Source organism: Corvus cornix, chromosome 27 (genome assembly GCF_000738735.6).
Source record: "Corvus cornix cornix isolate S_Up_H32 chromosome 27, ASM73873v5, whole genome shotgun sequence".
Classification (NCBI taxonomy): domain Eukaryota; kingdom Metazoa; phylum Chordata; class Aves; order Passeriformes; family Corvidae; genus Corvus; species Corvus cornix.
The window spans coordinates 2,398,701-2,423,329 of record NC_046355.1 but is presented as its reverse complement, the minus strand read 5'-3'; the positions used below and the strand labels follow the sequence as shown (position 1 = coordinate 2,423,329).

The 24,629-nt window shown below is 55.7% G+C and overlaps 2 protein-coding genes across 4 annotated transcripts in view; one reads left to right on the top strand and one right to left on the bottom strand.

The window, feature by feature from the left end:
* The window catches only part of NMT1 (N-myristoyltransferase 1), an 18,289-nt gene extending 2,828 nt beyond the window's left edge, over positions 1-15,461 (bottom strand). The window contains exons 1-11 of the mRNA XM_039565735.1: positions 15,080-15,461; positions 8,964-9,078; positions 7,597-7,741; positions 5,334-5,452; positions 4,738-4,829; positions 4,032-4,148; positions 3,119-3,289; positions 2,656-2,764; positions 1,490-1,660; positions 1,078-1,245; positions 529-666 (exon numbers count right to left, since the gene is read on the bottom strand). Coding sequence (XP_039421669.1) covers positions 529-666; positions 1,078-1,245; positions 1,490-1,660; positions 2,656-2,764; positions 3,119-3,289; positions 4,032-4,148; positions 4,738-4,829; positions 5,334-5,452; positions 7,597-7,741; positions 8,964-9,078; positions 15,080-15,309 — 1,575 coding nt within the window. The 5' untranslated portion in view covers positions 15,310-15,461. The remainder of the gene's footprint in view (positions 1-528; positions 667-1,077; positions 1,246-1,489; positions 1,661-2,655; positions 2,765-3,118; positions 3,290-4,031; positions 4,149-4,737; positions 4,830-5,333; positions 5,453-7,596; positions 7,742-8,963; positions 9,079-15,079) is intronic.
* On the top strand, positions 15,420-24,629 carry DCAKD (dephospho-CoA kinase domain containing). Of its 3 annotated transcripts, XM_039565738.1 has the most exons (6): positions 15,540-15,631; positions 17,031-17,136; positions 18,844-18,961; positions 20,981-21,184; positions 22,986-23,073; positions 23,529-24,629. In XM_039565738.1, the coding sequence occupies exons 3-6, from the start codon at positions 18,850-18,852 to the stop codon at positions 23,812-23,814; spliced, it is 690 nt and encodes a 229-aa protein (XP_039421672.1). In that variant the 5' UTR covers positions 15,540-15,631; positions 17,031-17,136; positions 18,844-18,849; the 3' UTR covers positions 23,815-24,629. The 3 variants fall into 3 exon arrangements, with proteins under 3 accessions (XP_039421670.1, XP_039421672.1, XP_039421671.1); XM_039565736.1 differs by lacking the exon at positions 17,031-17,136 and having other exon boundaries at positions 15,420-15,631; XM_039565737.1 differs by lacking the exon at positions 15,540-15,631 and having other exon boundaries at positions 17,053-17,140.

The following is a 24,629-nucleotide window of genomic DNA, read 5'->3' as shown; positions in this document are numbered from 1 at the left end:
GCCCTGGGGACAAATGACATCCTGGGATCCCGTGGCTCAGCCCCCTGCATGTGGTGGCAGAGCTCCTTTGTCACAGGTCCTGCTCCAGCCTGTCTGTTCTCCCCAGAGGGGTGGCTGCTTCTCCCACCCCACCAGGACACACTGGCACCCAGGGCTGTGCAGTGACAGCCGGGTCCTGTGTGCGATCACAGGCAATTGTCACAACCCCCGGTGTCACATCCCTCTGCTGTCTCCTCTGTGCCTGGCCTCCTTCCTCAGAGAGAAGAGGTTGGTGTGAGGGGAAGGACTGAACCTGCACTAGTCCAGGAATAAAATTAGCTTTGGAAGATGAGCGTGGAAGGATTTTCCCCAGGGACACATGCTCTGTGCAGGCACAGGGGGATGGCACAGGGAGCTGACACTGGATTCACCCATCACCGTGTGTGACACTGCGAGGGCACCGGCTGGGCTGGGAATGCCAAGGTGTGGGTGACACCAAACTCATGTCCCCAGGGCTATGGGGATGAGACCCCTCCTCACAGCACTGACCTTCTCTGGTGCCATGCTGGGACACTTCCAATTGTACAGGTAATACTGCAGGTTCCCGTCCCCGATCCCGAACTTCAGCTTCTCCAGGAAGGTTTTGTTTTCCATGAGATCCAGTGCATTGAAGACGTCAAATCCTTTCTGCACAGGGAATACATGAAGCCATCAGTTCCTGCTTTTGTGCTGGGGAGCTCCTCCCACCTGTGAGCAGCCTGGCCCCCTCTCCTGCCCAGCTTTGAACCCCAGAAAAAGGGAAGAGCTCAGCCTTGGTGTCCCCAGCCTCAAACCAGCTACTACAGGACTGTTTGCTGTAGGACATGAGTAACACCCTGAGCTCAGCCCACCATGAGCTGCACGGTTCAGAGCACCTCTGCATCCCTCTCCTGGGTGGCAGATCCTTTAGGATTTGGATTGCTACAGCCCTGGGAACAAGCCCTTCCCACAAACCCAAGGGTGGCGAGCCTGCAGCAAGCTGCCCAGTGAGTTTCCTGGTGAGCTCCTGGTGAGCTGCCCAGTGTCCCACGGTGCCAGCACATCCCTGCCATCCCTCACCGACTTGGCGAGGATGAGCGCGTCACTCATGAGGTCGATGAGAGGCGTCTTGGTGTGAACGTTGTAGAAGGAATAAGCAGCTTTCAGGCTCTTGTGAGTCGGGTGGTTCATGATGGTGGAGGGCAGCGTGTAGAAGCTCAGGAAGTCTGTCACCTCTCCCGGGGCACTCTGGAAGGCAGAAGGGACATCACAACATGTCAGGCTGGCGTAAAGCCTGGCCAGAGCCTTAGAGGGGCTCTGCCAGTTGGAGTGATGGGTGCAGGGAGACTCAGGGTATCTCAGGATGGAGGCACCATCCTCCAGCAAACTCCCATCCTGGAGGGGCATGGAGCCCCTTCCTGATCACTCCCACAGCTCCAGTGGAGACAAAAGTGCAGGAAAACACCCCTCCCATCCTGCTCCTGCCCCTCACCTCTACCACAAAGGTGTCGATGATGTTCTCCTGAGGTAAGAACCAGTGCTCCACCTCCTCTCGGCTCATCACAGGGGTCAGGTGGAACTGCTTCAGGTACTCGGTCAAGAGCTTGTGCACAGCAGGGATGTCCTTGTGCTCCATGGGCCGCAAGCCGGGAGTCTTGGGAGTCTACAGAAAGTGGGACAAGTTGTTTCGTTGCTTGCACAGTGGTTTTCATCACCCAAGGGCTCTCCAGCAAGCAGCACAGAGATGCTCTCTGCTTAGATCAGCCCATTTTCAGCCCCCCAGCCCTGCGTGCCCAGCAAAGGATGGATGTGATTGGCCGTGACACCAATGGCAAAGATCACAGAGAGCACAGCATGTCCCAAATCCCCAAGCACCAGGTCAGGTCCCACTAATGACACAAACTCTCTGCTTCCCTCCAGGTTCCTGTTCCCCCCCCCAGCAGGCACGGGCTGGGAGATGTGTCCCAGGCTCCACAAGATGTTACTCCCAGTTGGCCTCAATTACTAATCTAGGGTTGGGATGGCTCAGCAAGCCCAGATCCGTTTTAGGGCTGAGTTTCTGTGCAAAAACCAGTAGCTCCAGCCCAACAACTGCTGCCTGTGTGGCTGTGGGAGGCAGGAGCTGGGAGCTGCCCAGCATGAAAGCAGCACTTTCCACCCCAAGGGGCAGCTCTGGCTGACTGAAAGGAGCCAACAAGGTCGGGGAAGGTGGTGGCAATTTTAATGCATTGTTTGTTTTTTTCTCTTCCATCTCCAGCTGGGGAACTTCCCCAGCAGGACAACTGCAGTGCCAGAACTGATCAGTGTGACTGAAGAATGAGGGACTAATCCAATCCAAGGTCACACCGAGGCTGTGTTTGGACAGATGAAGGCTGTCACATCTGCCTGCTTGTTTAACCAGGACGACAGGCTGTGACTCACCAGCAAACAAAAGCTCACAGGGTCCTCTAACTGCAAGAATTTGCCCTTAAAATGCAGGTACCCAAGCAAAAATACATAAAGATTAAATAAAGCACAACTGCTTGACAGAGTCATTTACTACATGGAACAAACCCTGGCTCTCCAGGCAGAGGATGTGACCTCGACCAGGATGTTTGTGCCTCTCCCCCTGCCCAGCAAGGAGCAACCCCCTGAGCTCTGCTCCCGGCTGGCACCCACCTCGGGCAGCCGGTAAAGCTTCGTGGTACGTTGCATAGTCATGTTCCTGCTCAGGTGGGAAAATTTGACCTCGATGAGTTTCCGAGGATTCAGGGAGCGATGCCAATACCTGCAGAAACACACTGGCAGTGGGAGACTCGTTCTGGGGCAGCGGGGCGGCCACGGGCACGAGGTTCCCATGGCTGCCGCGAGGGCAAGTGAGAACATCAGGCCAGCAGCTCCCCACAGAGAGAAACACAGCTCTGAAGTGCTTGTGCTGCCAAAGCCTCCTCTCCTGTGTTACATGAGCAGCTTTAGCAAAGCCACTGCACTTAATCCTGGAAGGACAGCGTGGGAGGAGAAACCTGGGCTGGGATCACTCTTTCCTGTCCCGGGGAATCCCACACACACTACTGGCCACACAGGGGACCTCCGGAAGGGAAGGTCTGCACACAGAAATCTTGGGAGAGCCACAGACACTCACCTGCAAGTCCCCACAGGCTTTGGCAGCACCACTCCCGCAGTGTAAACAGCCTGGAAGATCCCCTCCAGATGCACCCTCCTCGTGATCTCACGGATCAGAACCGGAGCCACCCGTTTCGAGCGCAGCTTTTTGTGGACACACAGGAAGTTTATCTCCACCATCTTCTTCTCTCTTGGGCAAGAAACAATGCAGAGCATGAGGCTTGACTGTCCTGACCTGGGAGGATCAGACCAACGCCCCGGGCAAGCTACCTCCAAACCCTCTCAAGGGAATGAGGAATCAAGGCCTCAGGGAAGGGGCAGGGGCTGGGTTTGGAGAACCCTCCCTTAAGCTGTTACCCCGGGATTCCCACAGAAAATGGTCTGAATCTGTGTCAGGGCAGGGTCAGGTTGCACATTAGGGAAAGGTTCTTCCCCCAGAGAGTGGCTGGGCACTGCTCAGGGAATCTCCTGGGAAGAGGCTCCCCAGGGAATGGTCAAAGCCTCAAGGCTGCCAGAGATCCAGGAGAGTTTGGACAACACTCTCAGGCACTGGGTGGGATTGTTAGGCTGCCCTGTGCAGGGCTAGGAGTTGGACTGGATGATCCTTGGAGATCCCTTCCAGCTCAGGGTATTCTATGATCCTCCATCTCCATCTAGCCCTGGATGATTTCTGTAAGCCAGAGCTCTAAGTTAACCTAACTCATTGAGGAAAACATCCTTCACAGTGGTTAACTACAAGATGTTCCTGCCCAGAACCTCCCTGCCCATCTTAAATATCCCCCATCTTCCCCTCCAAGCAGCAAAACATCTCCAAAGCTGAAGGGTGCAGGTCTGGCTGTGGGCTGGGGAAGACAATGTAGCCAGACCCCCTCAGCACTCCCAGAAAGCCCCAGGTGTCAGCAGGGTGAGAAACGCAGCAGAGCAGCACTCACGTGTCATAGATGTGGATGGTGGCTGGAATCGCGCTGATAAATCCCACCAGCTTCTTGCTGGAGACCACTCGGACCCCACAGTGCCACTGGGGCAGCCAGCCTGGAGGACGCAGTGCCCTGGGGAGGGGACACACCTCAGCAGTCACCTCCCACCCAAGGTCCCTGGTGTACCTGCTCCTGCCTCCCACCCTGCCCTGGGACTCCCTGTGTCCTGCTCGCAGCAAGAGGATGAGAGGGTGACAGTGATGTGACAAGGACTGTTGGGATCTGGGGCAATTCCTGCACCCCACGGCCAGTCCTCACTAGGGACACAGGAGGAAGTCCCTGTTCCTCGATTCAGGAACACCCTGAAGAAACAGCAGCTCTGCTGCAATAGGACTCCAAGGGTAATTGCTGCCAGCTGCCTTCATCCCACAGCTCCAGGGCACTGAGGAATTCCTCAGCTACTGGGATTTTCAAACACTCGAGGGATCAAACCAAAGAGGAAAAAAGTCCACTTTTAAGCTCCCAGATCTCGAAGGAGCCCGAGGCAGGCAGGGCTGGATGACAGCCCCTCTCACTGTGTCCCTGTACACAGTGACAGATGGGGAAGGGACGTTTCAGGAGGAAGGGAGATGGGATAAGCAAAGGCAGCTGCAGCCCTGTCACCGGGATCAGGCTTGTCAGCATCCCACACCCTCTGCTCTGCACTGCTGGTGCCACTCACCACAGCAGGAACTCGGGCGAGTAATCGAACCGGAACATGTTGTCATCGTCCTCCACGTAGTTCTCGTTGAGCAGCGTGTAGAGCTCCTTCAGCTGCAGCAGCACAGAGCACGGGGGTTAAGGAGGTTACTCAGCCATCACCTGCCCCCAGACAGGACCCTGAACACTTCGTGTGTGGCCACAGCACTGGGGCACCATGTGCAGCCATGTCCCTGCTCCTGGCACATCCCCCTGCTCCCGGACCAGTGCCACACAGAGCAGGGGCAGCAGCAGGACACGGGTAAGCCCCGTGTCATTTCCCAGGGAGGTGGGTCATGCTCTAAAGGGTCTTCCTAAGGGAAAGCTCCTGGCTTCAGGCATCTGTACAGCCCCTTGAAGAAACGAGGCCAAGCTGGCCAATCTGGGATGGGTAAAAGGGAACTGCAGTGGAGGGAATCAGACCCATCCAAGCCCAAGGAGATGGTGTGACAGAGCCAGAGAGTTGCCTGCTGTGGTGAAGGACACATTTCCATCCCCAAAACCATTTCCAATAGTCCAAGCATTGAACTGCCATCCGAGACACTCCCAACACGCGCGTGCCGAGCTGCCTGTACTCACCACACCTCTATCCCCCAGGTCCAGGGCATCCCAGGTGAAGCCCTGGGGCAGGGTGTACGGCTCCTGGCGGATATTGTCCTTGTCCGGCTCCACCGGACCGTGGGTGTTCACCACTTCTCCTGCAGGACAGAGCACGCAGCCATGAAGAAGTTCTCTACTGTGTGAGGCCAAGCCTCCCCAACACCTCAGTCTGGTGGGCAACGTGCCTCGCATCTCCCACCCCTGGAGTGGCAGACAGGGACTGTCACTTCACCCACCCAGTTTGGGATATGACAATGGGCAGGGAATCAAAACTCCTTCCAGGGCAACAGTGGAGCCCATTGGGTGACCAAACACAAGCCACAGCTACACCCTCCAGCTCCACACGTGATCCTGATCTTTCCCCCTCCCCACAATCCCAGCCTGGGCCAGCACTTTCCCGTGAGCCCCTTCACGGGATGGTGATCCCTGCCAGCTCTGGCCACTGCCGCTTGGCAAGTGTCAGGGTTTCCTGCCCACTGTGTCTAAAGAAGAGCTGCAGTGAACAACACAACTTTTGTTGTAAAACCACTGACTCCTAAAGGCCCTGATTCAGCCAGGAGATGTCGGCTCAAGCTCCGGCTTTCTCGGGGATGTCGGTCCAGCAGCATCACTTCAGTGCTGCCAAGAAAAGTGAGTTGTGCTAATTAGGAATTCCCTTAAAAAGGCATTGAAAAGGTTTCCAAGCAATGGGGAGATGATGAAACCCCAGAGCAAAAACTTCCCCCATCACACCCACCCCAGGCAGCTTCCAGAAACGCTCACCCCTGGCCGCCCTCTCTGTTTTGAACAGGTGCTGAACTGCTCTGAGATCTGGCCCCAAAAATCCCACAGCACTTCTGTTATCCAGCCCTAAATAGCCCCATGTCCGTAATGCTGTGTGCCAGAGCCTGCCAGCACCACGAGGAGCGCTGGGACACGGGGAGTGGCTGGCAGCCAGGCACAGCCAGGGCACAGCCACCACCATGGTGTTGGGAGGAATGAGCTGCTTTGTGCCTCCCACTCCCCAGGAGACACCTTCCACCCTTCCCCCGGGGTTTTCCCAAGCAGAAATGATGTTTCCCATGTCCAGCATGCTCAGAAAAAAGGGCAAATGCAAGACCAGGCTCTGTTGTCTCACATGACCATGTGTGCCATCTCACTGTGATTTTCCCAACTTAAAGCTGAGACTATTGCTCCCAGGAAAGTTTTTGAAACCCAAAAAGGTTTCAGAGTGGTGTGGACATCATGGAATGGGAATCAAAACACTGCATCTGCAGCAAAGAGACACAACCCCATGAGGGGAAATACTGAAAAGCAGCAAATTTGAAGCCATGACCAGTTATGGATAAATCTAGAAAGTGTGGGTTTGTCTCATTCCCTAGTTCCCCTGAGCTCTGGGGGATGGAGATGAGGAGAGACTAAAGTCTCTCATCCCAGGCACCCCAATCAGCCTGGGAATGAGCACCTTCCAGCCAGGCAGCTCTCCTGTCACTTCTGCTCTGAGAGCTCCTGCCACGGTGTCAGCAGCAGATCACTGCCACAGGCTGCCAGAGGAAGGGCTGGAACAAGGACTAGAGCTGGGAAGCACTGCTGGGATGGTCACAGGGGAAAGAGGGGACCAAGAGATGGGGCTTCCCATCCTTAGATGCTCATGGCAGCTTGGGGTAGAGATGCTTTGGTGTTTGTGCTTCCCCTCTCCAGGCTCAGCTGCAGCTCCTGCTTGTGCCAGAGAGGGATGTGAGCCCAGCAAACCAAGGACGTGGCAGCTCAGCACATGGAGCTGCTTCCCAGAGCTGCTCCCATCACCATCTGGCCCCGACTCACCCCGAGTCACCTTCCCCACCAAGGATCCCTGTCTGGGAAACTTCAGCCTCCAGGAAGGGGAGAGCTGGACAGCTCTGAGTCCATAGGATGTGGCAACACCACACGTGAAACTTGGGTACAGGGGGCTGGGGAGACCCAACTCCAAGGCTAAGGACCAGGATGAAGGAATGCACAAACGCAGGAGGCATCAGGTCTGATGTCAGAAGTGGTTCCTTGTCCCTCTGTACTCCACAAAGTGCTTGCACAGCTCTCCAGATCCTCCTCATCCACTCAGCCCATGATGCTGAATGGTGGAGAAGTGGTTTTGATGCCTTTGAAGCCCAGGCCAGGCAGGGACTCACTTGGTGGCCACAAATGAGCATGTCCAGGCTCCTTGGAGCAGCATGGGGACCACAAGGCCTCCCCCAGGGCCCACAGGATGTTGAGGGGCTGCACATACCTAGCTTGGGCACTGGCTGTGTGTCCCAGAACTGGTAGCTCCTCTTGCTGGCTTCCTCCATGGTTTTGGCAGGGCCCTGACCTACAGAGAAGAGCTCGATGGCTTTTTGAATCTCCTGGATCCTCTCAGCGGGTAAAGAGTTCACCTGAGGGCAGAAAAAGAGGGTGGAAAGCAAAATGAGTAAGCTGAGCCACCAGGTCTGTATGTGGGCTCCTCATTAGGGGAACCTGGAGCTGATCCAGGGTGGGTGCTGCCAGGAAAGGGAGAGCAGGCAGGAACCTCCCTTCCCACCCTCAATCCTTGACAGAATGGATGAACCCTTTCATCAACCACCTGCCACTCACCCAGACCTGGTTTCTAGGCACTCCTAGGACAAAGGGGATGGAAGGACTTTCTGAAAGTGCTTTAAGCTTCAGTTAAGTGGGTGCTGTGAACCCCAGGAGCAAACCTCCCCACCTGACATCCTGCAGAGACAGATGGATCTACCCACACGCAGCACTCGGGATTCCTTCAGTGGCTTTTCTTTCTCACTGTTCAGCTTCCTCCCTCTAATCAGTACCCACAAACTGCAGCTTCCAGAGGAGTCCCTGGACACCACGGACTGGGACAAGGCAGAGAGGTTGAGTCAAGATGAAAGACACTTTCATCCTCCTCTTCCTCAGGGTGGATGGCTCTGCACTGAATTCCCAACCCCAGCTCCTCTCTGATCCCTGAGGAATTTAGTTTGAAAAACGCAAAGCCCCAGTTTAAAGCTCTGCACAGTCAGTTGGACAAAATATTCAAAATATTTGGACGGGAACTGAGCATCAGACAGAAAACAGCCTCTGCTGATGTGTGTCCTCTGCCACAGGACCAGAGGGGACAAGAGGGCCATGTGTGTCCCATGCTGCTTCCCAAATCACTGGCTGCTGGAGAGGATCAGGCAAAGCCCAGAGGAATAAGATAGTCCCTGCTTTCCCCAGCTACTGCTCCTGTGATCATCAAGCAAAAAATCGACACCGTCAGATGTCACCCCTGTGCTGCTGTGGGCAGGACTCGGAGCTGGCAGGTGGCAGCTCCTGCCTGTGACAGGCAGCTGGTGTCTGGGAACAATAACGTGGAGGCGCCAGTCTGACCCTGGAACTGCCTGGGATATCCAGCCAAGGACTGCATTATCCCCAGAGTGCTCTGCAAACACCTTCTGCACCAACAGGAATTCCCACACATGGAGCCAGACTGGGAAATCACTCTAAATCTGAAGTTTTTTGAGCAGTCAAGTGCCTAAAACCAGGGCTGGGAACTCTTTCCTTGCCCTAAGTGGCACTGGAGTGGTTCAGGATGGGGCTGGCTGTTGTGGGGGGCTGGGATTCCGGGAAGGGGTCGGTCACCTTCACCGGCTGGTCCTGAGCCTGGTCGGGCTGGTCTCCTCCTCCTTTCTCTTTCTTCCGCTTGGGTTTCTTTTTCTTCTTTTTGGCTCCGCTGTCATTTGCTGGACTCAGGCCCCTGGGGAACAAAAGAAACATCATTGGAGCCTTGGGGTTTTCTTTTGGGAGAACATTTGTTTGGTTTCTGAGGCACTCTAAAGAAAATACAGGCTCCCTGCTGAGTCCAAGTCTCCAGGAAGGGGAATACTCCGTGCACGGAGGGTGCAGCCAAGCACCCACCCCACGGCACAGAACTCCCTGTGAGCTCCCAAAAAGGGACCAGCACCAACACCTCCCACCCCACAGGTTTGCTCAGAGGTGAGGACTGAGCCCTGTGCTGCAAGAGATCACACCCCCACTGTCACATCACCCCACTCTGCCACCCACGGCCAAATCCACCCTGTGGAGTGGTGGGATGCCCAGCTTTGGCTTTCTCCCCCTCTCCAAGCCCAAGGATAGATGTGGAAGCAGCAAACACTGGTCCAGCTCCAGGGATAAGGCCCCACAGCAGGTCCTGGCACCACAGAGAGGTCGGTGGCCAAGGACACTGTGCCAAGTGTCACCTCACCTGCAGAGATGATGCTCTATGGAGACGAGGCTGTTTATTGGAAAATTATTATATTGTTATGCTGGAGCTGGAAAATTGAGACTGAGGAGCAAATCTCTGGGAGTGCAGGGTGGGAAGTACCTACACCAGGGCACAGCTCCTCCTTCCACAGATGCAGGGCAGCCCTGGACATCCAGATCACGACCATTCCCAAACAGCTGCTGGTATGAAACCCCTCACTGAGCCTGGCCTTTGTTCCAGCAGCATCCTGATGCCAAAACACAGGAGAGATGCCTCCTCCCAGCATGGCAGATAGGATCTCATGATGATGAGCTCATGATCCTGCATGGGATGACACGGCACAGGACAGGCATGGGGGAGCTGGGACACCCCAAGCTCGGAGGGAGCCTCCAAACAAGGCCACAGCCTCCAAGGGGTCAGGGCTCAGGGGGAGATTCGATCCTGGAGAGGCTGGAGCAGGTCTGAGAGGAGGGATGAAAGGTGAAAGGGAGGGACAGGGCCAGGAGAGCTCTGCCAGCTGCCAACACGAGGGGTCTCCTGCAAAGCAAGCCGGGGGCAGCAGGTGCCAGGACATGGCTCAGCTCTGTCCTGTCCCTCAGAGCTGCCAAGAGGGGTCAGGATACAGCCAGTGCATTTGTACTCTACGACAGAGGTTCCCTTCCTTGCACCCCAAAACAACTCTCACAGCAGGGACAACCCCACAGATCTGACCTGCCCAGAGGCACTGGCCTGGAATCTCCCCACAAAAGCATTGCTCACTCCCAGAGCAGTTTAATGTCTTTACCAAACACAAGATAGTGGTGAAGAGGGTGGAGCAGGAAAAAAAAGAAGAAACGTGCTGGAAAATATGTTGGAGCAGCATCCAACTATTTATTTCAGCATGGCCAGAACAAGGAGGGGCTGGGAGGAGAACAGACCTTGAAGAAATGCAAGTGCAAGGTGTCCCTGCCCATGGCAGGGGGTTGGAAGTGGATGATCCTCCAGGTCTCTTCCAACCCAACCATTCTAGGCAATCCCTGGGCTGAGCAGCAAGAAGGTTATGAAACTAGGGAAAAGTGGATGGAGAAATGTTTTTTGAGGGATGAAGCTGGGAGGTGCCTGTGGATGTAGCACAGAAAGCCAACGTGATGGGCTGCATTGTCCTGGGGAGCAGAGAAGGATGGTTTGCAGGACACGGAGCTGCTGGGCTGGGGAAGCTTTTCCTCTGGATGAAACCTGAACAGCAGCAGAGACTCTGCAGACAGCACATGCTGGGGAAAAGGACTCCCATCTATCAGCAGAGCCTGTGTGGAACACCAGGAGATGGGAAGCACTCCTGGCGTGGGAACAAGCACTGGCTCAAGGTGAGCTGCTCCACAAAAGGAGGTAAAGAGAAGCCCCCACCTCTTCTCCAGAAGAACATGAAGGAGAGCAGAGAGAGGAGCAGGAGCAAAGCCACAGCTCTGAGAACGAGCAGCTCCAAGGAGCAGCAGCTCCAAGGAGCAGCATCCTGCGGCGCTGCTGAACCATCCCTGGAGGGAATCTCACCTTCCCTCCCACTGCCAGGAAAGGGCTTTGCCTCCACCCAGGAGATGCTGCTTGGACATGACAGCAGCAGCAATCCCAGCACAGGGCTGCTGACACCACTATTGATTTTAGTGACAAATGTGTGATGGCTTTTTTAACTCTCTGGGGAGGAGCACGGGCAGATCCTGGCCATGCTGAAGTCCTGGGATTAGCAAAGCCACCTTGGAGCTGCATTAAACACATCCAAACCGTTTCCTATCAATTTTAACACCACAAACTGACAGCACCAGGAGAGTTCTTGAGCATACCCCAAGGGCTGGCGCTGGAAGTTGCCCCTTCCAAAGGAGATGGACACGTGTTCCCAGCTCACCTGCACATTGGGATGCTGCAGGTGTCAGTTGTGACAGACAGAATGCTCCCCTCATACTCTGTCGGCATCGCTTTGCTTCATAAATCAGAGCTGCCAACTCCCAGCTTGGTGCTAATGAGCTTGGCCCAATCACGCCAGGCTCACAGGTGAAAGCGCTGAGAAAATTCCTCCCTGATTTATGAGCAAAGCTGGCGTGACCTGGAAGAAATCAGGGTGGCAGAAGGTGGGATGAGATTTTGTATTCCAGGTGGCATGGCCTGGGGAAGGGCCCTGCTCCAGCCAGGAGATGAAAACCAATCCAGCAGAGGAGTCACTAGCACGTAGGAAAATGCTGGAAAACCCAAAGCTCCCACTTGCTACACCCAGAGAAGCAACAATTACAGGTATTTTCTATTTTAAATCTATTTAGGAAAGCAAATATCTTTTTTCTCCAGGATAACTGCACCTCTCAGACATTCCCCAAATTAATAACAATTCCCCAACAGTGTCCTGGGACAAGCCACCACCATCCAAAATCTCAACTACTGCAGCTGGCCTGATCCACGAAGCCGAGAGGGCTGGAGCAGGAAGGGTGAGCTGCCAGCCCAGCTCACATCCAACAGCCCATGGCCTTCCCAACTGCACTTAACGCCTTTTTCCTCCCATACCCCTTTGCATTCTGAGGTGCTTTGAGAGGTGAGGTAGCTGGACAAGGGTGCCCTGGCTGCACTGTGAAACACACCTCCCAATTCCCTGTGGGATCACCATGGTCTCTTTTCTGGCTAAGGAAAACACTCTTCCCTACTCCTGGGAAAGGCATCCCCACATCATGGCCATTCACAGCACTACAATCCCTCCTTTCCATTACCAGGCAGCTCCTTGAGCTGAAAGCAAAGGCTCCAGCACCAACCACTGCCCAGAATACAACCCCCATAACCTGAGTGATCTTGAAAACTGATTTTTGAAAGCACCTAAAGACAGCGGCTGGGCTTGTTCAGAGTGAGACCTGCTCAGACTGACTGTGCTCCACCAGCTCAGCCCCTCTAGAGGCTGAAAAACACCAGACACATCCAGCAACAAACTGGTGCTCAGCACCCACTGATCTATCCCCTGGATCCATGGGTGTTCCCACCGTATTCCCAAACTTGAGGGAGGAAGCACAAGGGGAACAACTCCAGCCCTGGGCGGTTCCCTCAGCCTGCTGGGAGGCTGAAAGGAGTCAGATGAGCAGGAGTAGATCCCTGCTCCGTATTTAGGTGCTGGAAAATCCTTCTGCCAACCCGGGGGCTAATCAGGCACGGTGCTTAGGCTGTAATCTCTGTAATCTCGTTAGGGGCCGTGGCAGGGAGGGAGGGAGGGAGGATTTCCAGATGGCAAAGCTCAGCTCTCGGAGCCCAGTGTGCCACCACTGTGCTCCCTACACCTACAACTGAATCCCACATGTGGGAGCTCAGTGCTTGTCCCAGGAACACCTTCTCGTGACTCACTGCAGGCAGGGATCACCACATCGACAGCTGCCCCTCTGGAAAAGCCCCTCTGCCCCCTCACACCCCATCAGGCAACAACCCAGCTGTGCCACAGGGCACTCCCAAACTCCTTCTGTCTCAAACAGCTTCCCCAGATGGTTTTGACAACAATGGAACCGTTTCACAGGACTGGGACGCTCCAATCCTTGGTGTCACCGCTGCTCTCGATGCCTGTGAGGTGACAAATCCCACCAGGCTGAGCCCATGCAATGTTCCTGCCTCTCCAGAACCAGGGAATAAACCCTCCCCAGCCACCAGGGACACAGTGGAAGCTCCCTCCACACAAAGGGAAATATGAAAAATAACAAAGTGGGATTATTTTCTTCGGAAAATCAACTTGGATAGCCACAGCAGAGAGCAGTGCAGCCACTTCCCAGTGCTGACACATGACTGAGGCTGAGGAAACTCAATTCCTCTTTCCTGTCCTTAAAAGGAAAGGAAGTATTGCTTTCACTCAGGAATACTTTTATGTTTTAAACCTCAGTGCCAAGATCCAGTGACTCCCAGCACAAACTGGCACGGGCAGGGCTCCGAGTGTGGCTCTACAAACCCTGGCAGCTCAAAGCCCTTCCCCTGCCCTGTTTTTGGGGACAGTGTCACTGGCGTGACCGGAAACACTCCCGCACCCCAGTGTAATGAGATGGTATGGAATCAACAGAATTAATGACTGTGCATCCAGAAGGAAAACCATCCTCTTTCCCATTGCTTGGTCTCTCCCTGGTGGGTCCCTGCTGGGTTTTGGCGGTACAGGAAACTTGCCAGAGAGCTCCAAAGCCTCCCTGCCTCACGCTCCTTATGGCTTTTGGTGTTATTGCCCAAGATATCCACACTATTTCCTACTGGATAGTCCCCAGTGCTTGTGGTATTCCAGCTCCTCGAGGTGGCCAGAGTGATGCCCACGCCAGGATCTGAGGAGGGCTCCCAAACACGCCTTTTCCTGGCAAAGGGCAGGAGGAACCGCTGGGCTGGGGAACAGTGGTGATTGAGCACCGCGTCTCCTCTGCTCGGCTCTGGCTTCCACAAACCTAATCATGTCAGAGGGAAAGAAAATAAAAATCTCCCCCAGCACGGCTAAACCGATTAAACTGAGACACGGTGCCACACCCGGGAGGCAAATAAAATATAAATGGGCAGCTGTGCTGTCATAAAAAAAGCCTCTGTGATATTTCTTGTGTGACCTTTTATTCGCTCCGGTTCCTGGGCAGGCAGGATTGCCTATGGAAAGCTGCTGATAGAGGGAGAAGGGCTCTCCAAGCCCATGGTCTCTGCTCTGCAGGGGTGGGCAAGCAGCACCAGGTGAGCAGGAGGAGCCCAGTGAGGCTCAGGTGCGGGAAGAACAAAGTGCAAACCCTTCAGAAACCTCTGGAAAGCCACACGTTGCCATTCCCATTCCCAGACGAAATGAGGATGAAGCCTCTCCCGCAAATCCCAGGCATGGGGAGGCAGCTCTGCACCGTACTAATTAACGCAGTGAGCAATGAGGGTGCTACGTTAAGCATTCCAGCTCTTCCCTACTGAGATAAGGACGTGCCTCGCTGCCTGTGCTCGCTCCCTGCCTTGTTGTTGTTGTTATTCCACCATTCCATACCCCTGGAGGCTGCGCTCCTCCAACCACGAGACAATGTAGGCAGAGCTTTGCAAAACCCTGGGCTGCGTTTAGGATAACGACGGGATGAGTGTACAGAAGCCCGGGATTATTCCAGGGCACGGGGATGCCACATGCTCCGGAAAGCAGGATCACGCATCCAACCGTGCCATCACCCTGGGTGTCACCGCGGCGACGGAGATGCCAGGAATGGGCTGAGGCTCGTGCGGGAGTGCAGAGGGAATGTGGGGAGAAACACCCTAACGCAAGGCCACGAAGAGCTGCTCACTGGGCTTATTTCTGCCCGGAAAAGGCGCTCGCGGCCCCGTCCCGGCCCCGCTGAGCTCCGGACACGCTCCCGCAGCGGGCGTGAATGGGCACCGCCCCCCCGCCAGACTGACGGGCGCCTCGACCAATCGCTGCCCAGGATGCTGCCCAGCGACCTATCAGCGCACCCGGGGGGCGGGGCGCCTCGCACTTCCCGGCCGCTCCTCGCCTCAATGGGCCCGGCCGCCGCCGCGGCACGCGGTCCCGGCCGCCACTCACCCCCGGTTGGAGCCATGCTCCGCCTCGTTCTCGCAGTCGCTGCAATGCTCGTGGTCGTTCTCCTCCGCCGCCGGCCGCGGAGGCCTCGCTGGTGGCCGCCTCACTGCTGTCTCACTGTCGTCCGCCATCTTGAACGGGGCCTCCGCGCGTGCCGCACCCCCGCAACAAAGCGTGCCGCGATTGGGCGGTGGGCCGCGGGGCATGCCGGGAGTGGTAGTCTGCGTGGGCATGCGGGGGCCGGGCTGCGCCGGGGCTGGGACTACGATTCCCGTCGATCTCTGGGGGTGTCCAGGGGCGGGGCGCCGGTGGCGGGAGGGTCCCCTCACACCAGGGCAGCCGTGTGGATGCCCCGACTGACGGAGAGCCGCCGCCCGTCCCCGCGCTCGCCCGTCCCCCGAGGCCGCGGTGCTCGCCTCTCCGCCCGCTTCCTGCTTGAGGGGGGGTGGGTCGAGTCTAATGAGGGCGGCGCCGATTGGCTGGGAGAGACGTCCCCCTCTTCCCGCAGCCAATAGGCGCGCGGGACACTGCGGCGCGGGTGAAGCCGGGCGGAGGGTGAGTGGTGAGGGCGGCGGGAGGGGGCCCGTGGTGGCCCCGGCACTCCGCGGGATGGGTCAAGGTGGTTGTGGCGGTGGCTCTTTCCCCGCCAATTAAAGATGTATTTGGTGATTCTTGCCTTTAACTGCAGCCTCCTCGAGGCAAACACCAGGTGTCTCAGCCCCAGCCAGAGGCGAGGATGGGCTCAAGAGGAGGGCCGGGTGTGGGATGGTGCTGGAGGACACGCTCTAGGCTTCATCCCCAATCCCTGTGAATGGACGGATTGAGGCTGGCAGCTTGTGCTGTGCTCAAAACCCGCAGGAGTTGGGACCCGGGAATTTTTGGGTGCTTAGTTCTTTAAAAAACAGTTCCTCAGTGCCCTGGGTGCCTCTCCCCATTCCTCGCTGCAGGAACAGCTCACCGAGTTTTCCAGCCTGAACAGCCTCTGTGGCTCGTGTTCTGGTTTTCCCTATGGCTGGTTTAGTTGGCACAGGCCAAATACAAACCCCCAAAATGGTGTATTTGGGGGAAAACTGGTTCTGGCTCCTGCCGGTAACATCTGCAGGAGTGGGCTGGCCTCTCCCCTCGTGGGCAGTTCAAACCCGAGCTCGTTAAATATTGATGCCTGAGATCTGTGCAGGCCCTTGAACAGCACAAGTGTTCAGATCCCCGGCTGGCCCTGGTTTCCAGGATAACCCTTCCAAGGGCTGCTTTCCCCCTGCAGTAATTCCTGTGGTGGAGGCATGCGACGGAGGGACAGAAATAGCAGGGATTTTGGGAGCAAGTCCCAGCTGAGGCTGGAGGCCAGAACGCTGAGGTTACTGCAGTTACAGGCCTGTGTTTACATGGGCAGGAGAGCTTTTAGAGTACTTTTACAAAACAGGCACATGGAGCCTCCGCTGCTGTGATCCGGATCCTCCTGGTGCAGTGTTGCCCCTTGCAGGCTGCTGCAGTGGGAAGGCAGATTTTAACCTGCTGGGATAAATAAACAGCCTCTCTGTCATTCCAAGCCCCCTGTAACACCAGGAGAGGCTCCCCGTGGGGTCCAGGTCCTGCTTGGGAAGTACATCAACCTCCTCAAAGCACTGCTGTTTACTATTATTATTTTGGCCCTCTCTGATTCCTTTTGGATCTTCCCTTGTTGCTGCTGGAGCCATTCCCATCTGTTTTCCTGATGTCTGGGAAAGGGAAGGAGCACGTGGTGCTGCTACAGGCTGGCGTCAGCGCTCGCTGGAGCTGCTGCATGAGCTGCTGGCAGGGGCTGCTGCTTCTGCTCCAGCTCTGCTCCTTCCCTCTGCTGAGCTGCCTCCAGCTGCCACAGGACTTGCCCTTACCCTTCTTCCCCCCAAACTGCGGGTTTGGGTCCTGTTTGTAGGACTGAATTATGACTGAAGTGTCTGGTTTTGTTGTGTTCCAGCCAAAGGGATGCAGTGCTGCATCCTCAGCCCCCCTGCCCCGTGCTCCCACCTGCTGTCCTTGGGTGCCAGCGGGACGGGCCCCTCTCGCTGGGGACAGTGCGGGCAGTAGGTACCTGGTTCCTTTATGTGCAGAGTTTTTGGGGGGCTGGTGCTGTCTGGAGGGAGTGGGGAGGCCAGAGCCAGGTTAGGCAGGGAGATGGTGGCTGAGATGGTTGGGGTTCCAAGAGGGAGGGAGCAGGATCTGGGCGAGGGGAAGCTGAGGGGTGACTACCAGCAGCCTGTGGCTCCTGGCCAAAGGTGATGGAGCCAATTCCTTCTCAGATGCAACAGCCACAGGCTGAGCTGTGGGAGGCTCGGCCCCTCACCCATGGTGTCACCCTGGATGAGGTGACAGCAAAGGCACAGCTGCTGTCCCTGGGGGATTTGCACAATTCGCCTGCACAAAGCCCTGGACACTCTGGGCTGGGGCTGCAGGAGAGACGCTGGGGTCTGTACCCAGCCTGCTGAGGCTGTTGTGGTTTTGGGATGTGGATACTCACAGTAGTCCCCTCAGCTCTCCAGAGCTGCCTCTGCGTGGCTGAGCCGTTTGGTTTTGAGAGCACACAACGGGATTTAGAGGATTGCAGGGTTTGGATTGAGCAGGGAGATCTCTGTGCAGGAGCTGTGAGAGCAGCGTTACCAACCCCCTCCCGGCCTCGAGGCCAAGGGCAAGCACAGATCTGTGCCCAGGGCCATGTTTGGCAGCTCATGGAGACCAGTTTGCTGCTCAGAGCTGTGATTTCCCTGTCCCTTGGGCTGCCAGCAGTGTGGGAATGGGATTCACTGAGTGCCTTGTGGGCTCTGGGTCCCCATGGTGTCAGAGGTGGCTGAGCTCTGATACCTGGCTGCAGGGTTTCAGCAGGGCTCTCCCCCTCAGGCCTCGTGTGTCCCAGTCCTGGCTGAGATATTGTCTGAATTCTGCCCTTTTTCGCTGCTCCTGGGTCACCCTTGACAAACCTGCCAGAAATTTCCTGATTTCTCTGAGCAGGTCCAGAGGAGGCCACGGAGATGCTCCAAGGGCTGGAGCCCCTCTGCTCTGGAGCCAGGCTGGGAGAGCTGGGGGTGCTCACCTGGAGAGGAGAAGGCTCCAGGGAGAGCTCAGAGCCCCTTCCAGTGCCTCAAGGGGCTCCAAGAAGGACTGTGGACAAGGTCCTGGAGTGACAGGACAAGAGGCAATGGCTTCTCACTGCCAGATGGGATATTGGGAAGGAATTCCTCCCTGGGAGGGTGGGCAGGCCCTGGCACAGGGTGCCCAGAGAAGCTGTGGCTGCCCCTGGATCCCTGGCAGTGCCCAGGCCAGGCTGGATGGGGCTTGGAGCAGCCTGGGACAGTGGGAGGTGTCCCTGCCCGTGGCAGGAGGTGGAGCTGGATGGGCTTTAAGATCTCTTCCAATCCAAACCATTCCATGATTCCATGACTCAGGGTGCTGTAGATGGACCTCTGGTTTGATGGGTGGAGATGCTAAAGGGGAACGAATTGCTGGAGCTGCAGATAAACCAGCTGGAGGAACTTAGGGCTGGCTCAAGTGGCACATCCAGAGTTAGGGGGGTCCAGAAAAGCCTCATTTAATCCAACACTGTCCTCCAGCCTGTGAAACAGATACCCAGCTCAGAGGGTGCCAAAATCCTGCTGATGTCTCAGTGACGCCCTGAGAAAGTATGAAAATGAGCTTTGAATGAAGTTGCCTGTTTGGGGCTAAATATTTGATGTGCTCAGCATGAACAAAATGGCCCTGTCCTGGCACGTTTTCCAGCTCTTCTCTTTCCCTTCCAGAGCACGATGTTCCTGGTGGGACTCTCGGGTGGGATCGCGTCGGGGAAGAGCACGGTGGTGGCCGTGCTGCGAGAGCTGGGCTGTGCCGTGATCGATGCCGATGTTATTGCCAGGCAGGGTGAGTTTTCCAGAGCTGATCCTGCTCCCCGAGGTTCCCCTGACAACCGGGATCGCTGCCGGGAAGCGCTGACGGCAGAGGGTGCTCTGGGTACATCGGAGAAGCGTTTCCCTCCCGCTTCCCAGTCCGCGAGGCTGCGGAGCAGCTGCCCCGGGGGCGGGATTGGAACTAGGATATATTTTTAATAAAGAAAAGAAGAAGATCATGACCTAATAAACACCCTGGGGAGATTGTGCTCTGAGTTTTCCTCCCCTGAAGTGTGATGCTTCCCAGCTTTGAAAGCCAAGTCTGGGCAAAAATAAATGTGGTTCCCCGTAAAGTGGAATCCCTTGGCTAATCCCATATGCCCCCTGAGCCCCAGGACACCCATCCTGTCACTCAGTTACGTTGGGTGGGATCACTAACACAGCTGAAAGAGAAAGCCCCTCTGTGCTGGATGTCGTTTGTCTGCTGATCCTGAGAGATCAGACCACAAAATCATTGTGCTCAAAAAAAGGAAAAAAAAAAAGAGGCTCCAGAGATCCCAGGCCAGGGAGGATTTGGTCTGTGCTCCTGCAGTGCACGCCTGCCTCTTGCTGCTCTCCAAACGTGCTGCTCAGGCTGGAGAAAGGACCCAGGATCCCAGCTCTGTTGCCTCAGTAGGACTGGAGCTCACCTTGTTTCCCCTGATTACCTGTGAGATGTTAATCCATTCACCCCACCAGGATAACGAAGAGAGCAGAGGTTGCCCAGAGAAGCTGTGGCTGCCCCTGGATCCCTGGAAATGTCCAAGGCCAGGTTGGACGGGGCTTGGAGCAACCTGGGATAGTGGAAGGTGTCCCTGTCCATGGCGGGGGTGGGACTGGATGCTCTTTTTCCCCAACCAGTCTGGGATTCTGAGGGCTGTGGATCCTGCATGCAGCAGGTTTGGGGTCTGTGGCTGAGTCATGGCGCAGTGGTGCACATTTGGAGGTGCCTGAGCTTTTCTGTTTGGTGAAGAACTTACTGTGTAGCCACTCAAAGCTGTGATGCTTTAACGTTTTATTGCACTGTAATTCCCCTGGAGGTGCAGGAAATTTGCTGGAGGTGCTAAAAGCCCTCAGAGACAGTAGGAAAACACCACAGATACTCTGTGGAAGTTTTTCTGCCAATCACTTTATTTTCCACCAATTCCTTTTTTATATGTGTTTGTTTACTATATGGATTTCACCCATCCTGAAACTGCCTCCATGTGATATTCCATGGGAGAAAAAAAATTGGTCTTAAAGACTTTTATGAGGTTGGCCTGAGGTTACAACCTGTGGCAATGTTCCTGGATTTGGGAGAGATGATTATCTGCGGTCTGTCCTTCGCTGTGGTTACCCTCAGCTGGAGCTTAATTATGGTTTTATTGCTTCATCCCTTTTGTTGGGGATTTTTTTTGGTGGCTTTAAAGTTATACACTCCTGTAACATCAGAGCCCCTGCAAGGGCTGATTGGGGATTGAGCTTTTAGAAGGTTTTTGTATTCATTTTCCTGAAGAATTTAGTGACTGACGTGAAAGACAGTAAAAAAATCCACCTCAGCAGCAGCCAGAGCCAAGTTGCAGCAGTGAGTATCCACAAAGTGCTGAAGTTTCAGCTGGTCCTGATCCCTTTAGGATCTCCCTGCTCAATCCCTGGCGGGAATTGTCTGAGCCCAGTTCCTGCCCCTGCTTTGGCGTGTGGCCATCACTGTGTCCTCCTGCCTGCCCTGCTGACTTGTCACCCCGAGCAGCAGCATGTGCCGGGAGCGTTGTGGTGCTGAATTAATGTCTGCAGGACTTCGATCTCCCAGGTGTCAGCCCTCAAAGGGACCTTGGGCTGGCAGGGCTGTTCTGGCAGGAGCTGCCAGGCCGTGCAGCTGTGGTGCCAGGACAGATGAGCTGGAGGCAGATGTGCTGCCATGGGGAGCATCAGCTCCGTCAGTTAATGAGCAAACCCCATCTGAGGGCGATTGCTGATGCAAACACCGACTGTGCTGTAAAACCGGCTCTCACCCCCGGCTGTTTGATGTTCTCAGTGGTGCAGCCCCACTCCAAGGCCCATCAGCAGATCCTGCAGCACTTTGGCACCGAGATCCTCCTGGAGAATGGCGAGATAAATCGTGAGGCTCTCGGAAACATTATCTTCTCTCAGCCGGAGAAACGGAGGCTGCTGAACTCCATCACCCACCCTGAGATCCTGAAAGAGATGCTGAAGCAGGTCCTGAAGTACTTTGTGCTTGGTAAGAGGTCATGTCCGGCCTGCCAGGACTCCTGCTTGGGCAGGAGCCATCCCTGATCCCTCTACCTTTAGTTTGAATGTGGGGAGAGGAACAGGGAAAACAGAGAAAGGGAAGGGACATTGAGTGACAGCCTTTGTGCTCTGCCTCCGGTGGCCTTTGGTGTCTGTTTGGAGGATTCATTCCTGATTCACTCCTGCCTTTCACTGCTGCCCTTCACCGCTTTCCTCTGTGGTTTAAAGTGTATCTGTAGGGCCCGGGAGCAGCTTTGCTGAGATTACCCACCAGATAATGTCACACTCCTGAAATGGCCAAATATCCCTCCCTGCCCCCAGCCTGCTCCAGCTTCAGTGGAAGCTGTGGAGCCCTTTGAGTGTCGATAAGGTGAGGAATGGGCTGACAGCTGTGGCTTCCAAAGTCCCGTGTTCCCCCTGATAAATGGAACAAATGCAGCTGTCAGGCCGGGCTGGGGAAATGCCAGATAAGATCACCAGCTGTTCCAGAGGTCTCCATGTAGACAGACGGATGCCTTAATGGAGTCAGTCTGGATTCGTGGTGCTTATCAGAGCTGAGGCCTGTGAGAGCTGAACAGGCTGGGGCACCGCGGGGCCGAGCTCTGCTGCGGGGTGAGGAAGCACAAAGGAAGCAACAGGCAGGAATGCCAGGAGCCAGAGATGGAGTCTTGAACTTGGGGCTGTGGGCTCAGGAGGCGGATGCTGTCCTGGCCTTCGGCGAGAGCGCTGTGTGGCTTCAGCAGGCTGCTTTGTCCTCATTAGTCAGGATTTAATGATTTGGGATAGCTGGATGTTGTCTCTGAGGATCGCTGTGTAAGGAAAGCTCTGATCGATCAAATCAGAGGGCAGCGAGAAGCCTCTCAGGGCGGAGATGCTGGTGGAATGGTGGCTCCTTGGATGATGATGTCTTTGTCGAGGCATTGCTTGCTGTGGGCAGCTCGGTTTTAGGGGGGGTCATAAAGAGGGGACACCAACAAACCTGGAGATGTCCCCTTGTCTGGGACCATGCAGGGGAATGAAGTCCTGACTTGGAGCTTTCTCCTGCCCTTTTCCTTTCCCCCAGGCTCAGCAGGGCATCTCCCACCTCGCCAAACACTGGCCAAGGGCAGAGGCACAGGGAGAACCAGGGGGACAGCGATTGACTGTGACAAGCTTTGCTCCCTGTGATCACAGAGGTTTTAAACCAAACTCATCCAGTTTTGGTGAGGGTTCAGCCCCTGGGCTGTGCCTGGAGGCTCCCCCATGTTTCAGTGTCACAGCTGCGGGAGGTCTGCAAGGGTTTCCTTGCTCCCCTTGATAAAATGGAGCTGTTTAGCCAAAGCTTTTTATGAAGGGAGGAAAGCTGAGCTGGGAAATGTTGGCTCAGATGGCTGCAGCCTGGTAAAGTCTTGGACAAGAGAAGGAGTGGAAAGCAGATCCTGCTGTGGGCACTGCTTCCCGGGAGAGGCCGGCACGGCGCGCAGCTGCTGCTCTTGCCAGCCAGGCACTGCTGCTCCTCATTTCAGCTCCTCGTTTCAGCTCCTCATTATATTTCTGCAGTTTCACCTTTGGTCTGAGAGCAGCCAGGTTAGGGTTGTTTTTTTTTTCCTCTGGAAACTTGGAATGAAACCATTTCCTCCCTGTGAGAGGGAGAAGGGCCAGCGGGCTCTGCTCTGCTCGGCTGTAATCATGGAGCTGTAGAGCCCCTGCTTGCTTTGCTTTTCCTAGCCATGGTGTGTGTGCAGCATGAGGAATTTGGGAATGGGGGTTAACAGTGTTCCCTTTTTTGGGGAATGTTGCCATTTCCACAGGCTACCGCTATGTGATCCTCGACATCCCTCTGCTCTTTGAGACCCACGGATTGACCAGGTTTATGAAATACACGGTGCTGGTTTATTGGTAAGTGCTCTGGGAGCCATGAGGACAGAGACAATGCCACCTCTCTCAGAGGGGACCATCATGTGCCTCCACTCTGGTGAAGGTTCAGCCACAGCCCTGGTGTGAACCCCACTGAGAGAAGCAACACTGCCTTTATAGTGCATGAGGGCCTTCCTGAGCTTTCCCTGGAACCTGGCACCATCATAGAAGGGAGGTCGCTGCCTTTGGGCCTTCCACAACCCGTGCTCGTGCTCCATCAGGGCAGGATTTGGGGCACTGTTACAGGCTGTGGGAACGCTGAGCACAGCCCAGGCAGTGGCGGCTCTGCTGATCCAAGTGCAGGCTGACTGTGTCAGAAATGACAGGGGGCACCTCTCTCATTCCCATTTTATCCCAGTGATTCCCCCTGGTGCCCGAGGAAGGCAGATCCCCCGTTCCCTCCCACCCCTAGCTCAGCCCCGTGCTCCGCCCGGCAGTGACCCCCTGACGCAGCTGGCGCGGCTGATGAAGAGGAGCGGCTTGGGCACGGCTGAGGCCGAGGCTCGGATCAGCTCCCAGCTGCCCCTGGACGAGAAGCGCAAGTGGGCAACGCACGTCATCGACAACTCCGGGGACTGGGAGAGCACGCGCCGGCAGGTCCTGCAGCTGCACGCCCGCCTCGAGGATTCCCTGGATTTCCTCTGGGCACGGCTGGCAGTGGGCACGGCTGTTGCTGGGCTCGGAGGGCTGGTGTTCCTCCTCCTCCGGCATTTCATCTCTTAATTCACCTTTTCTCTTAGTCAGGGAAGGGGCCTGAATTTCCCAGTTTGAAAAGGGCAGTGAAAGGCCACCTCTGTTAATGAGCTTTGCCAGCTGAATGCAGACAGCGGCATGAGGCATCTCCTTGCACACTTCCCAAGGTGAACACAGCCAGAGGTTTTTTCAGGCACGTTCTCCCTGCTCAGGTTCTCACCCACCAGTTGTGCCTGTGGGATGAGGCCCTTGTCCCCATGTGGGTCTCTGTTGTGGGATTTCAATGAGTTGAGGCACTTTAATTTCGAACAATCTCACTTTAATCAAGCACAATTTCACTTTAATCGGGTACAATTTCACTTTAATCGGGTATAATCTCACTTTAATGTCTTCCAGGACAATCTTCTCCCTGGGGCTGGGTGGCTTCTCAGTACCTGTCACCGCCTCCACTGTCCCTTGGGTGATTCCTCATAGCTCAGCCCTTTTAATCCAAATTTACACTTGGGATTTCCCCTCTTTCATGTTGATTTAATGGAAACCTGTTAAATCAGCGAGGGGGAGGACAGCACCTCATTCACATGGATCGAGTGTTCAAGCTGGCTGCTCCTCCCTCTTGCCCTCTGTTTCTGTGGCCATCACTCGTGGGTCACCTTTGGCTTTGGATGCAAGGGTCTGATCCACCCTGGAGTAGTCTGAGACCTGGGCTCTGCCTCATTCAAACTCATTTCCTGCTGTTTGAGCTTCCTTCGGCGGCGGTTTCCTGGTGGGAGAGCTGAGCCTGGGTGAGGCGGGTGCTGGGTCTTCACTTTTGTTTTAATAAAACACTGAACAGCAGCTGCTCCGCA